Source organism: Puma concolor, chromosome A2 (genome assembly GCF_028749965.1).
Source record: "Puma concolor isolate L17-30 chromosome A2, mPumCon1.1.hap2, whole genome shotgun sequence".
Classification (NCBI taxonomy): domain Eukaryota; kingdom Metazoa; phylum Chordata; class Mammalia; order Carnivora; family Felidae; genus Puma; species Puma concolor.
Genome location: NC_141668.1, coordinates 71,000,706 through 71,016,479, shown reverse-complemented (window position 1 = coordinate 71,016,479; position 15,774 = coordinate 71,000,706). Strand labels below are relative to the sequence as shown.

General features: G+C 38.7%; 1 protein-coding gene across 4 annotated transcripts in view; it reads left to right on the top strand.

Moving 5' to 3' along the window:
• DYNC1I1 (dynein cytoplasmic 1 intermediate chain 1) overlaps positions 1 to 15,774 on the top strand; it is a 321,789-nt gene that overhangs the window by 291,763 nt on the left and 14,252 nt on the right. For all 4 annotated transcript variants that reach the window (XM_086695920.1, XM_086695909.1, XM_086695921.1 and 1 more), the window contains 2 exons: positions 7,560 to 7,700; positions 11,861 to 11,986. In XM_086695920.1, coding sequence (XP_086552046.1) covers positions 7,560 to 7,700; positions 11,861 to 11,986 — 267 coding nt within the window. The remainder of the gene's footprint in view (positions 1 to 7,559; positions 7,701 to 11,860; positions 11,987 to 15,774) is intronic.

Here is a 15,774-nt window from a genome sequence, read left to right as displayed (position 1 = left end):
TCTAAATGTCATATTTACTAAGTGTAGTGAGACCACTAATGTCAGATTAGCTCTGGAGAATAGCAAATGTTTACCTGGCACTTTAGAAATAAATATGAATCAAGATATAATGCATGTATCTAGGTTTATAATTTTATAGATTTTAAATCTTTCTTTAAGAATTATACATATCTGGGAGCATCTGGGTGGTTCAGTCAGTTGAGTGTCCAACTCTTGGTTTTGGCTCAGGTCATGATCTCATAGTTCATGGGTTCGAGCCCCACATCAACTCCATGCTGAAGTGAGAGCCTGCTTGGGTATCTCTCTCATCCTCTTGCTCTCTGCCGCTCTCCTACTCGCGCTCTGTCTCTCTCTCAAAAATAAATAAACATTGAAAAAAAAAGAGTGAAATGTCCTGCCACTTTATCTACCCACTAGTAAAATGCAGGTGAACAATTTGACATTAAATAATAAATGATTAAACAAAACTGTGCTGCCTTATGTATTCATTCTTCTAACTTTTCAAGTCTCCAAGACAATAATGCAACCCCAATTCTGGTTGCTTCTAGGTCCAATCCGTTATCATCTTCTACACCCCCTCATCCTTAATACCAACATCCTTCCCTCCCACCTCTAATACAGCCTCTAAACAACCTGATCTTTATGTACATATACTGAATGCTTCTTTCTCTGATACCATGTTGGATATGAAACCACTCAGCCATAGGAGAAACAGAATTGGGGCAGCAGCAACCAAAGTGGTTCTGTTGTATGCCTTGCCTCCTACAGCCACGTGGTCCTTAGAATTATCAGTCCAGAGAGAATCAGTCTAGAGACCAGCCACCTCCATGGCACTCAGGAGGCAATTCTGCTGCCCCTGGTTTTGGCAATACAGTGATCCTCTCTGCCCTCCCTCTACTCAAGCAAGAAGGCAGAACATACCGAAAGAGCCAGAGCAGCTGAGATGGATACAAACAGCAATTAAAGAGAGCATCCCAGTTTGTTTAGTGTTTTTGAATGGATTCTGTACAGATTCGTGCTATGAAAATGCCCATATTTTTTTTTTATTTTTTTATTTTTTAAGTGTATTTATTTATTTTGAGAGACAGAGACACAGCATGAGCAGGAGCCGGGCAGAGAGAGGGAGAGAGGGAGAGAGCCAAGAAGGCTCTGTGGCACTGTCAGCACAGAACCCGACGCAGGGCTCTGTCTCAGGAACCATGAGAGCGTGACCTGGGCTGCAATCAAGGGTCAGACGCTTAACCTACTGAGCTGCCCAGGTGCCCCGAAAATGCCCATTTGAAAAACCATTAGGTAGACCTGATATTCATAAAAATCATGCCAGTGCGGGAAATATTCCTTTTATGAATTAGGCAAAGCTTGTAGTTTTTATCGTGGCTTTAAACACTCAAATACTAGTCAAAACCTGTGAATATGTATACATTCTTTTATATGGATAATTATCCTCTTTATTGGTGGCGCCTCCTGGATTAGGAGGATTCTTCCATGCAAATAAGCAGTCGAGGAAGGCAGTGCAACAAAGAACACCTTTTATGTGGCTTCAGTACTTATTTAGCAAAACTTCTACATTTGTTGAGAGACAAATGCTACATTCCTGGATTTCTATAAATTTATTTGCAATTACTGTAAATTTACTAATTCAAATTAAAGTCCTAATATATTTTTGGTAAATACATGTAAACGGCAAACCGACGCACTATCCATATGCTGTTAAACTCAACTCACCCAAAGTGTTTATGGCTACTTTCGAATTTCTGATCATGATAGAAACAGGCAAAGATGCCATTTAGGTATGGTCTGTACTGTTTTAATATTTAGCCATAGAAATTACGATTAAATACAGGATACTTCATGCTTTACAAGGACTCCAAATTAAGTTGCAAATAATGTTTTCTAATGATAGTACCAAATTCACAACACCTCTTTTTGGCCAAGAGAGTTGGTTTTTTTTGGGTTTGGTTTGGTTTGTGAGTTTTGGTTTGTTTGTTTGTTTGTTTAAGCACTTTCTTTTTATGGTAGAGGCATCCATTTTTGTGTGAGCCTGAAGTTTTGGGGTCCTTTGGTGGTTTTTTTAAAGTGATATTGTGGTCTCACATTTTAATGTTTCCTGGAAGAACTGGCTGGCTATTTATTTTAATTACTTCACAGGAACCCACATGACAATTTTTGAAGGACATTTTCTTATTACTCATTGTTTAGTATTTTGGTCATCATTTTTTCCCAACAGGATACAGTTTCAAGGTAAGATTCCATTTGTTTTCTTTTTATTTCAGAATAAAGATACAGAAATTCTACATTTAGTTTTCTGGCCCCTTCCCCACCGACCCATGCATTAACCCCCACCACCCACCCCACTTCCCCTCTACTCCAAAAGAAATTTTCATGGTTTGGGTAAACATTTCTACTAAATCTGCTTTGAAAGCTAATCATTTAGAGGCAAATACAACCTCAAGAACCACAGTGTTTGGAGGCGTTAGGAGGCATTTTAACACAAATCTTCCTATTCACCAACCTTCAAGATTCTAAACCCTATTGGGATGCCTAGAGATTCTGATGAGAGGAAAATAAATAACACAGAGAAAATAAAACAAACATTATATTCTCTAAATGTGACTTCGGTATATATAAATATCTAACATCAGAAATAGAAATTAATCATTCATGAAATGATTTTATAGTTAACTGATTGGAAAAATATGCAGCTCCGGTCATTTTCAGAAGTATACTTATAAAATCAAAGCTCAAATCTAGAGATCAAGTCTTTATTGTAAAACGTTCATGGACGTTGTACAGTTTCACTCTGGAACAGAGTTCACTCCTTGCTTCCTTCTCTTGTGTAAACATAATATCCATTATGCCTTCTTTACTTGGTCAAATAAGAGACCTATTATTACTTTCATAATGTCCGGTGTTTCGCCAAAAACCACACTGGTACGTTTTTATATGTATATTTTTATGAAATAAAAAATTTCTAAAAATCACTGAAACGGATTTCACAGAGCATCAAGTAAGATGGCTTTGATTATAATACTTATCTCTGAATAGCTCTTTCTAAAAAACTTTTGCAAACTTTATTCCAGTCAATCCTTAGTGCAGAACAGAGTCGTAGAAAGCCAGCAGCAACTCTCGAGGTCAGTAGCTCCCACCTTCCATCTTATAGATGAAAACACTAAGGTCCAAGGCTGTTCAGTGAAATTTTCCATGGTCTGTAGTTTGTGTACACTTTCTCCTACTACCTTCTCCGGCCCACGCTCCCCATGTTATCCTCAGCTTTCAGATCGTGTAATTGTAACCCCTCACTCGAAGCTATATAGACATTTGGTGAGCTGGAACCCAGAGCTCTGCCTCCTGACATCGTTTTATTAGACCCTCTATCGCGTGGCCTCCTGTTTATCCCTGCTGGCAAAAGGGCCATTCCATCTTATTCCCAGTTTTTTGAAGAAAAAGATTTCTGCTGGTGTCAAAAAGTGCTAAGGATGCTTGGAATTGTATGGGTAACATCTTCACGACTATTAATAATCAACTCGGGAAATGCAACCGACATTCTGTGAGGGTGTTTTTTTTTTTTTAACCCTTTCTACAAGTTATACAGCATGTGGTTAGTAAATATTGGTTGAACTGAATACAACGACAGGTAACAGAGCTGCTGTATTTGCTCTGAAGACCGAAGACCATTGCTATGTCTTATAGAGGACCACACGGTTCCCTCAAATAAAGGATGTGCTTAAACAGCTAGGAAAACCAGAGAACCAAATCCACCTCCACCGCTTACAATCTTCGTGGCCTTGAGAAAGCTACTAACTTTCCCGAACTATAATTTTCTTTTCTGTAAATACCGTCTACCTTACAGAGATTTTATGCGGATTAAATTAGACAATGTGTGTGTAGAGTCATGCAGAACAAACACCCAACAATTTACCCTTCCCTGCCCTTCATGTCTGTCTGGGAGGTGACTGGTCGCCTGCTTCTCTGCTCTGCGAGGCAGGATGTTAAAGTCAAGCTGATCTGTGTCTGGATATTTTTGGATTTTTGGCACGGCCCCGGAAACTTGTCTAAAGCACAGGGTGTCGTGGCTTTATTTCACTGGCATGTGTCTGTCACACATGCAATACGTCAGGTAACAGTGCAGCTTCCTTGTCTCTCTTCTTTAACAGTGTGCTGATACTAAACACGGCACTGGGAATGGAGACACACGGGTGAAGAGGTTTTTGTCTCATGAAATTTGAAGGTTTTGAAAAACACTTTCTACAGTAATATGCTGTGAAGCCATATTTAGCTTATTAGATGACCTTGAGTATTTTACAGAGTGAATATTTAAAATCCCCAAGCTTCTGTAGCTTTAATATACACAAATGATATGACTGGATCCTCCTCAAAAATCGTTGGTCAGATCTGTCCCCACACTCTGCACCTTTTCAAAACTTGTAGTATTCTAATACCGGTGATAAAGCTACAGCAGTTTTGTAGATGCAGACATTTATGTTTCAAACTTCAAAAACAGAATCTTTAGATCCTGATGCTTTTGATACATTTGATGAAAAAGTTGATATTTCATGATTTATTTATCTACTCTAAAATGTTTTACAGTAAGCATTTGAGGCAAAAAAAAAATTTAAGTTTCTAGTCTAATCCCAGTTAGTTAACATACAGGGCTATATTAGTTTCAGGTGTACAATACAGTGATTCACACTTCCATACATCACCAGGTGCTCAACACGACAAGTGCACTCATCACCAAACTTTTAATGAGGTTTTCAGATTACCTTTTGAGCCCCAAAGAAAAGAGAATGAAGAATTCCTTGATCAAAAAAAGTACAGCTAATATTCAAAATAGCACTGCCTAAGGATGTAAGAGGGGTGTTAGCTCATGCCTACAGCTCACACAATGCTGTACTCAGGAACTAGGGGTTCCTAGCTGTCAGTCCACTTGGTCCCCTGACAGTGGGTTCAATCCTGACCAAGACGTTCCCAACCTGTGACTCTATCAAGGTTAAAACAAAGCCCTTGAAAACATATGCCCTTCTTCCTTCCCCTAAACTTGCACACACTGTAGCCTAGAATAACGTGGCAGTGGTTTTTGCAATGCAAGCTTCAATCTTAGAGGCTGGGGTAATAAGGAAATTGGAGAAAACCTAGACAGTACTAGCATTTCAATACAATACTATTAAACATGAGACAATTGGATTTTGGTAGCATGAACAATGGCTGTTATTTCCAGATGTTTAAAAAGTGAAGTCTCCAGGATGTATTACAATTTTGATTGGGTTTCTCACAGAAGCAGCAACTAAAAGAAAAAAAAGGAAAGAAACAAAGTAGAGATTAATGGGATAATTTATTGGGAGAACTAATGTATCAAATAATATCAGCTTTCTAGAAAATGGCTGTTGAAGGTTGGGTGGTTTTATAATTGATCAAAACAAGGATCGTAAATATGATCTGTGTTTAATGTCTGTCTGTATGTGTAAGTCTATATCTAGACCTCTGTATACTCAGTTCTGCTATCAGCTGGGTTATTGAGAGAGGATACTGAGAATCGACTTTTTTCAGTATGTCTTTTCCACGCTTTGACTTTGAGAAAATTGTGTCACTCATGTTGTTTAACAAATAGTGACTGGCTAGCTACAAAATCAAGAATTTGGGGTGGGAATAGTCTTGTACTAAGACTTAGAATTTAATATTTACAAGTGGTCAGTGAAGGACCAGCTACTCCATCTCAGTAAGGAAAAATGATACAATCATGCCACTTTAAGGTCTCACTGGATATTCAGATTCTCTGGAGAAGGAAGTTTGAATCACCTAGTCCAAAGCTCGAGAGGAAGAAAGAAGCTATTCGTAAATAGCAAGTTGACAATTAACTTTACCTCAGAATCACACTGCAAGCATGGTATACGATAAACATTCTGGCATAAAAGAGTTATAGAATATTAAAATACAAAAATGTAAGGCTGATGTCCATTTAATTCTTTCTGAGGTCTCAATATCATATGTTCTTTTTCAAATCACTCCCCCATTAGACACTTCTTGCAAATACAGCACATCTCACACATCTACTGCCTACCCCCTGCATGCACAATGGCCCATCTAAAATCTTCTGTGTTGCTATAATAGTATTAGAATTGTGTTCATTTCTGAGCAATGTCAAAGCAATATAATTCATGGAAAGAGAAATCACAGTTACTACCCTAACAAATCTTTGCTCTAGGTTTTTGTCTCTCACCGATTTTTCTCACTTTCACATCAGCAAGTGCATTCTATGCATTTTACCTTTGCTAACCATACACATTGGGAGTTCACTCGAACATTTGGAGCTGTTACCTACAGAAACATTCTTTGCACATTCTATGCATAAAGGATTTGATTGTTCATATTGTGTGTTATATTTTTTGATCTTATTCCTCTGGCCTGCACAGGCATTTAGCCGAACCCAGAAAGAGAATACAGACAGCTGACTGGATGAAGAAGACATTGTGGAAAAAAACTCCCATTGTTTAGATTTCTGTCAGAGGATATAAGAATACTTAATTTCTTTTATCTCTAGGGCTTTCATTATCATTTAAATTTCATTTTACATTAATTGATCAGGGATTAGTAAAGCCATTATGCAGAAATTAGAATAAGACAAGCCAGATGGAATGAATAATTCATGAAGTCCAATTACGTTTTATTTCTGGTGTACTTTCAAACTTGCCTCTGACTTCTGTGCTATTTTGATGTGACAATATTCACTGGAAATCAAGAGTGCCATTTTAATTTATTGTATCCCTCTGGAGTAGAAGCATTTGTATGCAGTGGGGGGTGTGCTAATGCTTTCCCCCAAAACACCAATTTCAGGGCTGTTGGAAATCCTGGGTGATCTAGAAAATGTGGTTCATCTTCTGTGAAGGTTCAGGGATTCTACGTTGAGCCACGCCAGTCCACCTGACGAGGCAGAGAAACTAGGGTCTTAGAACCGCGAGATTTTTAACCTCCCAAAAGAGCTACACAAATCTCTTCAAAATATGTGTTCCCATTCCCGCCGCAAAGGAACCATTAAAGTATGAATTTGGCCTGGAGTTGGCCTGGAAGCAGACATGCAGCTACAGAAAAAGACCACGAGGTGGCAGGCGTTGCCTTCCATGCAAGAGGTCCGGGGCGGCCGGGCCAAGCGGGGGCTTCCAGAGCATCCCCGCGGGTCTGATCCCCGCAGGCCGAGCGCGGTTGGGTCTGGGCTCCGAGCGACTCGCGGAGCGTAGCCTGGCGAGAATTCCGAGCTAATGGGCAGCCCCGTCCACCTGCATGGAATGTCTCGTACGCCTGTGTCTGAAACCGCCTCCCCCGCCGGTCCCAGCCCCCAGTCCCCTAAGAGTCCCCCCTTCCCACCCACCCCCTCGCCCCCCGGTATTTATTTATGCCACTGGACAGTTCTAGTCACATTAAAGCTGCGGTTCACCTTTTCGAGGACTTTCATCTCGGGAAGTTTTATGACACTTTGTGAATGTGCAAAGTTTTTAATTAGGCTCGCTAGACAGCCCGAGGCAGCGGCAGCGCCACAAAGTCTTCACGGTCTCTCTGCTTTACAGCACAACAAGCCGCTCTACTCCTTTGAAGACAATGCAGACTATGTGTACGATGTCATGTGGTCCCCCGTGCATCCCGCGCTCTTTGCCTGCGTGGACGGGATGGGGCGCCTGGACCTCTGGAACCTCAACAATGACACCGAGGTGAGCGGCGGCGCAGGCGCCCGAGTTGGGGGCGGGGGGGGGGAGGGCTGGGAGGAGGGCGCAGCCGGCCTCTCTCCGTCTCCCCCTCTCTCTCCCCAACGGCCTTTTTTGGACTGACCCTTCAACTGCAGCTGGGCTGCCGACCCCCTTTCTTGACTGCTCTGAAGGGAACTGGCAGATGCACTGGCCCCAAATCATTTCATCTCACGTCATCCCCAAACCGTGGCCGATCCTGGACAATGGACGACCCTTCTTTGCAAAAAGCAAAACGCTGTGTGTTCACGCCTTTCCCTGCGGGAAAGGATACACAGGCATATTTCAGAGCAGTGTTGAAATAACTCCATTGGCAAGCACTTGGAAAAGTAAGCTTTTGTGGACGCTGACTCGAGATTGAGCTTTTAAGAAGGGTTATTTGTCAGTGTTTGCTATTGGTACACTTTCTATTTTAAATTCATAAAAGATGATTCTGTTGACCCCTTATGTTTAGATCCATCCGCCATGTGATTTTTACAAGGTAAATCATCTTTATCTAAAATGCTGAACTTACAGGCAGACTTTTACAATAGTTTGCAACTCTGAACACGTTAAACTTAGTGTTTGAAAAAAAAGCGGGATATCAACATGTCACATTTAGAAAAGTGAAAAATGGCCTCCCCCCCTTTTTTTTTAAAAGGGGGGAATTAATAATAAGGAAATATTCTTTTTAAAAATTATGCTATATACATTTATGTTTTAAAAAATTCTGCCATGTGCATTTTTCCTTTTGCCCACACCCTCAACAGTACTCAGGTGCTAACTCAGCTACTGGGGAGAAGGCTTGTGTCTTTTTTAACATGAATATTAAATGTCCTTCGATTTAGAAAAATAAAACGTTCTCTTCAGCACTTCCCGGCTTCTGATTCAGGGCACCTCTCCATAAATAAGAAGGGACAGGTAAGGGGAACAAGCATGTAAACTGTATGTCAAGTGGAGAACAAGAGAAAGGTCTTTTGAAGTGTTTTGAGCAGGAAGCAGCTCAGCCTTTTTAATTAGGAAGCCTATAGCTGGAGGATCTGAGGAGGAGCAGGCCCCCTAGTATTTTCTGTGGGAGGGGGCAGGGAAATATCCCTCAGGTGTTATTATGGAGCCTCTGTAACTTCAAAATTATATGCATCTCTGACCACTGCCAAATAGTTACATTTTCAAATATTTCAGTTTGAGTCTTTTTTATTTTCTTTTGGCTACAAGAACTGTGTGACAAAGATAAGAATTATGTGATGAAGTATCTTTGAAAATAAGCAAAAGGCATAAATGTGTGCAATGCCCATCATTTTTGGATGTTGAAATGTTCATAACATTATTGCTCTTCATAGAAAGATGCTGTTATTCCACATTGTGATGGTTTCCCAAAGTCTTTCATCACTGTTGATTAAAATCATATTGCCTCTATCTGCTAGAATAAACTCATTCACTTAAATCAACCAAAAGACACACGTTTTCCAGGTTGGCTTAGGAGACCCCTTGTATCAGAAATCAGATTTAGTAGAAATGATGCTTAGGTGATGCCCAACTACGATGCAGTGGAGTGAGTTCCACACATGCCTTAATAATTCCTATGTAGCTGTTCTTATTTTGTTTGTAGTCTGCTTTCTAGGTAAAATGAACTTAACGTGTCCACAATGAAATTGCCAAAAAGGAAATTAATTGCCAAATATAATTTTTCCCTTCTCTTTCTCTAGGTATCAAGGGACAACCACATAAGAGTTTTGTAGATAAATATTTTTTAAAAATCATTATGGGCCATGCAAATTGCTTAGTTTTGTGGTAACTATAATTCTGCTTTCAGAATACTAGTAGAAATGTTGAGTCTGATTCAAATCCGGTAATGAACTGAACACTTTTTTAAACTCTCGAATGACTTTTACCTCCTATCAAGTTGAACAAGATTTTTCCAGTGTTTGTTGGATTAGGATGTAAATTTGTGTAAAAAAGAGACAGAACCTGAATTCCCAGTGGGTTTTGTTGCTGTTGTTGAAATTACTGTACCTTTAGACCAAGTTATTCCAATTGCTCCTATGCAAGGATAGTTCATATTCACCTACCTGAGTATCACTCCACACAATGTAGTAATTTAGGCAGTAGATATCCTGTCTTTGCAATTAAAATGATTGAGCCTTAAAAAGTGTGAAAATAACTGTGCAAGCAAAGTACAGAAGAGAGATAGAGTTCAATATATGGATTAGTTTCGTTATAGACTGATCAGCTGTTGAAGGGTCATTATGAGTAAAACTAATAAAATATATTTTATCATTTCCTTCATGCATTTGATACTTTTTTAGCACATATAATAGGCTGTGATAGTCTTTTTTTTTTTTAACCATTTATAATATTTGAACTGAAGGTATTTTTAAATGGCTAAAATAGTATTTGTCCCAGTTTGCTATATTACTTAATTCTTAATAAATACGATTCTTTCAAATGTATTAGGCATAATTTGAAGTGTATCAGAAATCAGTTTATTTTGAATGATTAGTTTTTAACATTCATATTAAGATTCAACATTTTTATTCAATTTTTGAGATTGTTCATTGATAAAATCTGATGTTGAACAGAGTTAGATTTATAAAGTATGATCCTGTACGATCTCCCTAAATTATGGTGGTAAAAACTAACTCTGAAAACTGTATGGCTGAATCTCAGATTTGTTTTCTGAGCAGCGCACTAATAATAAAGCATATTGACAGAATTATGGCCCATCTAAATTCACATTGTTTTGGCCTTTGAAAGGTTTGGTTAAAAATTCAACCTCCTGCCGGCACAGCAGGCACCTTTATTGTAGAAATTGTGTATTTTTTAAAAAAATAAATGAGTTGGGGACTTTCGTTTTACATTTTTGCTCACAATTGACATACAGTGATTTAAGCAGGTAAAAGAATTTTTATTGATTTCAAGATTAAGTTTAAACATAGATTCTTACATATGATGGAGTTTTTATTGCTATTTTAAAGATAGGTATTGGGTCAATAATCTCACATAAACAGATGGTTTCAATTCCTTGAATAGCAGAACGCCGGGAGAGCTGAGGCACAGTACGTCGAGTTTCCATCCTAAAACGACCTGTTTAGGAGACACAGGTCTTAAACAGTGGCATGAGATGATCTCTAGGGCCCTCCTTTCACTCTATTTTTTTCTTTTTGTTTCAACATTTACTCTTTTGCTTTTTAATGGCCTGTTGTCATTTCCCATTCCACGTTCTTGGAGAAGAAGCAGAGATGCGATCTTTACATCAGGTATAAAGTTCCAAACTTAAAGACAAGAGTTTACACAACTGTTGATACAGAGGGGTGGGCCCCCTAAAACGTCTTCCTAATACTACGGCTCTTGTCATAAATGCTGCAGGTTCCATTTCAGCACCTCAGTGTATTTCAATAATTAGTATGATAGTAATTATCAGCATTGGCAGGTTTCAGTGTTTGTTAAAGGACATGGAAGGCCTCTTCTACAAACAGGGGCTGCAGTCCATCAGGGTATCAGCCTGGGGACATCTCCAAACTTATAGAGTGCTTCGTCCATCCTGGTACTGACAGGAAGGGGGAAAATAGGAAAAAGGAAAAGAAAAAAAGAAAGAGGAGAATTTGAGGTTTTGAAGCTTTTCCACCTGCACTTTTTGTCTTCTTCTGATCATCCCTTCCCTGATGAGGTTTTGAGGGATCAATACATATTTTTTCCCTGAAGACACACATTAATATGACCTTTATTCCACCATAAACCCCCTTCCTGCCTTTTATAGTATCCTTAATCTTGGTAAATCCTGAAATCTCTCTCTCCATCGATCCATAAATCATGACCTGATCGTGAAGTATCACATTTAGCTGCTGTGTTTGTATGTTGGATGTACACCCTGCATAATCCGGAGAAATATTTGTCACTCATTGCCCATTGACTGTGGAAAAAGACTCTCCCTCTTTTCCTTTTTTGTTAAAGTGTCTCCTCTCTACCCCTTAATTCAATGGAGCATATGATTTAAGAACAATGAATCCTTTTACCCCTGCACAGGGACGTATATTACTTCATGCACATGAAGGCAGTGGTGACTCACCCAGTTAAACGTATCATGCTACATTTGTGTATCTAAATTCATATTCAGAGATTCTTTATTGCTGTTGTAACCTCTTTGACAGGTCCCGACAGCAAGTGTGGCCATTGAAGGGGCTTCTGCCCTAAACCGTGTTCGTTGGGCTCAAGCCGGGAAAGAAGTTGCCGTTGGAGACTCAGAAGGCCGAATTTGGATCTACGATGTTGGAGAGGTACATATTTTTTGGTTTACAGGTTTGGGTGTTTTGGGTTTTTTTTTTTTTTTCCTTTTTCCTTCTTTTCTTTTCCTTTTTCTTTCTTTTTTTTTTTCTTTTTCTTTTTCTTTTTTTTTTTTTTTTTTGACTTGTGTGTCTAAAGATCTAGTGAAATTATTGACATGACCTGTGGGCGACAAGAGCCCTCTCAAGTGCGTTTGCAAATTTCCATTGACTTCAGTGGGAGTTTGGTAAGACTTCCTTAGGGCCTAATTTGGTCTTCTGTCTCCACACATGGGCCGCTTTAGTTAATGATCCAGGCTCTTTCAGAGAACTATAGAATTCCCACCCATCCTGTGATAAAGCATGGCACTTCCCACCAATTTCACGAGAATGGAAAGTTTGTCCAATGCATCATGCTAGCATTGAATTTGGAATTTGTTAAACAAACAAAAAGTCCAGTTTTCATTATGTTCACTTAAAGTGTATACTATTACTCTTTAGTTGAAATGTAGCCAATTAAAGAGGCTGAGGTTGTGCTCTCTTCACAGTATATTAAAGAAGCTGAAGTGAATCCGAATTTGTACTATTTTCATGATATTCAAAGTTATTCTATGAGGTATATATCTCTGGTATAGCTACATTGTATTACATACATAATGTGTTACATTATATATGAAGTATTCCTGAACATCATGGCACATATCAAAGAGCAAAAATCTATATCTTGTATTTCAGAGAAATCTCTTTAAATTTTTATGCTATCTTTATTTAAATATTACATTATCAATCAATTGTACTTAAACGTATCTATTTTTACTAAATGGGAAAGTGTTGACAAAAGCTTTCATTTGCAATGAGGTTAAAGAATTTTTTCCTTAAAGACAAAGAAAATATTGAACTTTCAAGCAAAACAAAACAAGAGTGCTGTGTAATGCTATTCTGGTGTAATATGAATCTAGAATTTGCATTCCAGGGGAAAAATGTACCACATTTGTATGTATAACTCCCTGGACCTAGGAAGTACTCTGTGCCTGCCTGGCGGATGGGTTTAGCTGATCACACTGACAAGGTTCCGTATGGTTTCATCAGTCGGCATTCTGTACATTTGGCAGAGTCCCGGATGGTTTGTCCTACACTGCAACGATTTATTATACACTACTGTATGTGGGGTTGATTATGTTGAAACGAACTAGGTGTTGTTGTTGTTGTTGCTGCTGCTGCTTTTAATTCAGCCAGAAAGAGAAACTGAAGGACTCTTGAGATGGGAATTTTCTATTTGGGGATGTGCACTGCTAAGTAAAACATTCAGAAACCTCTCAGCTTTACTGCATGTTATCTATTTCATTAGACACTTCCTTAACCACTCCTGATGCCACAAGCTGAGTCATCCCAACAGCAACAAAGACTCTGTTAATATTCATCCCCAGTGGTGAAGATACAAATGGTCTGGTGACTATTGACGTAGTTTGGAGTCTTTGGGAAAGAGAATACCTTCTGAATCAAAAACACTGCCAATGGTTTTATAGCAATGTTTTCTTCAGTGATTATTCTTTATATTCAATACATCTTTTGCACTGTCTTCATCAAAATAAAACTAAGCAACAACAAAAACCTTCTTCATTAGTTCATTTACTAAAAAATTAAAAAGCTAGCAAAGAAGAACATTAAAAAACAAGGGTTTTTTTTTTCTCTCTCTCTCTTTTGTTTATAACAAGTGTAATTGTGGGAGAGAAATAGATGTGGAGGCATGCTCAGAGATGAAATGGCAGAAAGTAGATGAAATTTAAACTCTTTTCTCTACCTCCCTTGCTTGTTATACATAATGTCACTTAATCCTCTTAAGATCATATGCAACAGTAATGTTTTGTCCAAGAGGGATGGAAAGTAGAATAGTTTAACAATCTGGTCTGTTTCAAGAAAAGTTTTTGAAAAATCTTTACGTTGACCACAGATATTATATATATATATATATATATATATATATATACACACACACACACATATATGTATTTGTTGTTATCTATATGTAACATATATGTATAATGTATATGCACATACATACATATATACATACACACAATCCCCATGCAATAAGAAAACACAATATGACATATATACAGAATGTTCTGTAATAAAGTGATTTTATAGCCTGTGGACAGAATTACTCAAATATGACTCATATTTTAGGAGCAAAAAATGATTTTGCAAAAGTTGCCTTGGCTGATATGTGGCTGCTAAAACTTCCTTCTAGGTTGCTATCATCATTTCGAAATTGTAAAGTGTTGTTATACTCATATTTCTACTATCGTAGTGGCAGGTCAGCCTGGTTTTCATTTTTGTATTATTGCTCTTACTTTCCTAAGTGATATTACAGACTATAGAAATGTCTGCAACTATAGACCAGTCTCGTCTATTGTCTGGAGTCTAGACAGGCTATAGAAAAATCTCTGTGACACATAATAGGCCAAACAATTTGTAGGGTTGTTTATCCCTACAAATTCACTACCCGGAAAAAAAAGGATATACTATTTTATTGAGAGTAGGTAATATTATATAATCTTCTAGTCCTTCCCTGAATGACCAAAAAAAATCAGGATAGGCTTATACATTTGAACAGTTTTTTTTTTTCTGTATTGTTTAGTCAATACACAAAGCAATCTATAGCTCAGAAAAACCCAGACTTAAGATAATTTTGTCTTCACTGTAGTTTTTTTTCCTAAGTATTTTTGAAAGGTATTTACAAATGTAGCTCATGTTTGTTTCTTTGGAAAGATAAAGGGAAGAGGTCCTTTTCTCTTTGCTCATCTCTAATGCCTATTCTAAATCTCTGAAGGCCAACTCTATATACAGTCTCCATGTACTGAAAGGGAAGCGGACCTCAGCTGAAGTCCACTTCTGAGAGACGGTAGATCACTTCATGGGCAAATGCCGCCATTATTGTAATTACCGCTGTCTCGTTCACCAGTCTAGAACTGACAGAGCTTAGCTGTACTTACTAGAGAAGGGCACCCTCTAAACAGTGTGTCCTCAGCCTTCCAAATCACCTAAACTGCAGAAAGCCAGACAGAGTGTCTTCACAGCAAACTGGCCCCATTTAGAATTTGAGGTCAAATCTAAGGCTCGTGCATGGGTGACAAGAGGGAAGGGGTTTGAGCAGGAAGTGATTTAAAAAGGGGAAAATATAGAGAGAAAGAAAACATATGGCATTGAGGATCAAATTGCTAGTAGACTGTGCTACCATTATCTGTATTCAGAATTGGTCCTCTGGTCCCCATTAAAACTGAACCCCTCACCAGGGTCATGCTGGCCTTTGGATGGAAAATCTTGCTTTATGGAACCCTCTCAGAAAGAAGATGAAACACTTTTAAATAAGCCTTATAATACAATCTGCACAAGAAAGTAAATGGTAGTTTCTAGAGTATGCCTTGTTGATCCATTTTTTTTTTTTTGAGACCTCAGTACACTGAATAGTTGTCTGTCTGCAGGAAGACACCTCACGTTCATTTCTCCCTGGTTGATTTGAGGAGAGGGGAGGGGGCGGCAGGCTCCCTCTCACCAAGGTCCTATTCCGAGAGTGAGGCTGGCTTCCTGCTTCCTGCTTGGGTTACCTGTGCAGTCTCACAGGTGCTGTGCATAGAGGTTCCTTCAGCTTGGCTTCATGCTTAGCTGTCACCGTCTTGCAACCGTTCAGAAATTTTTCAACAAGGCACCCCACATTTTCATGTTTGCACCCCCCTGCAGAATTATGTAGCCAGTCTTGCCACAAGAATATTGTTCTTAATTCTATACATGATGCAAATCAG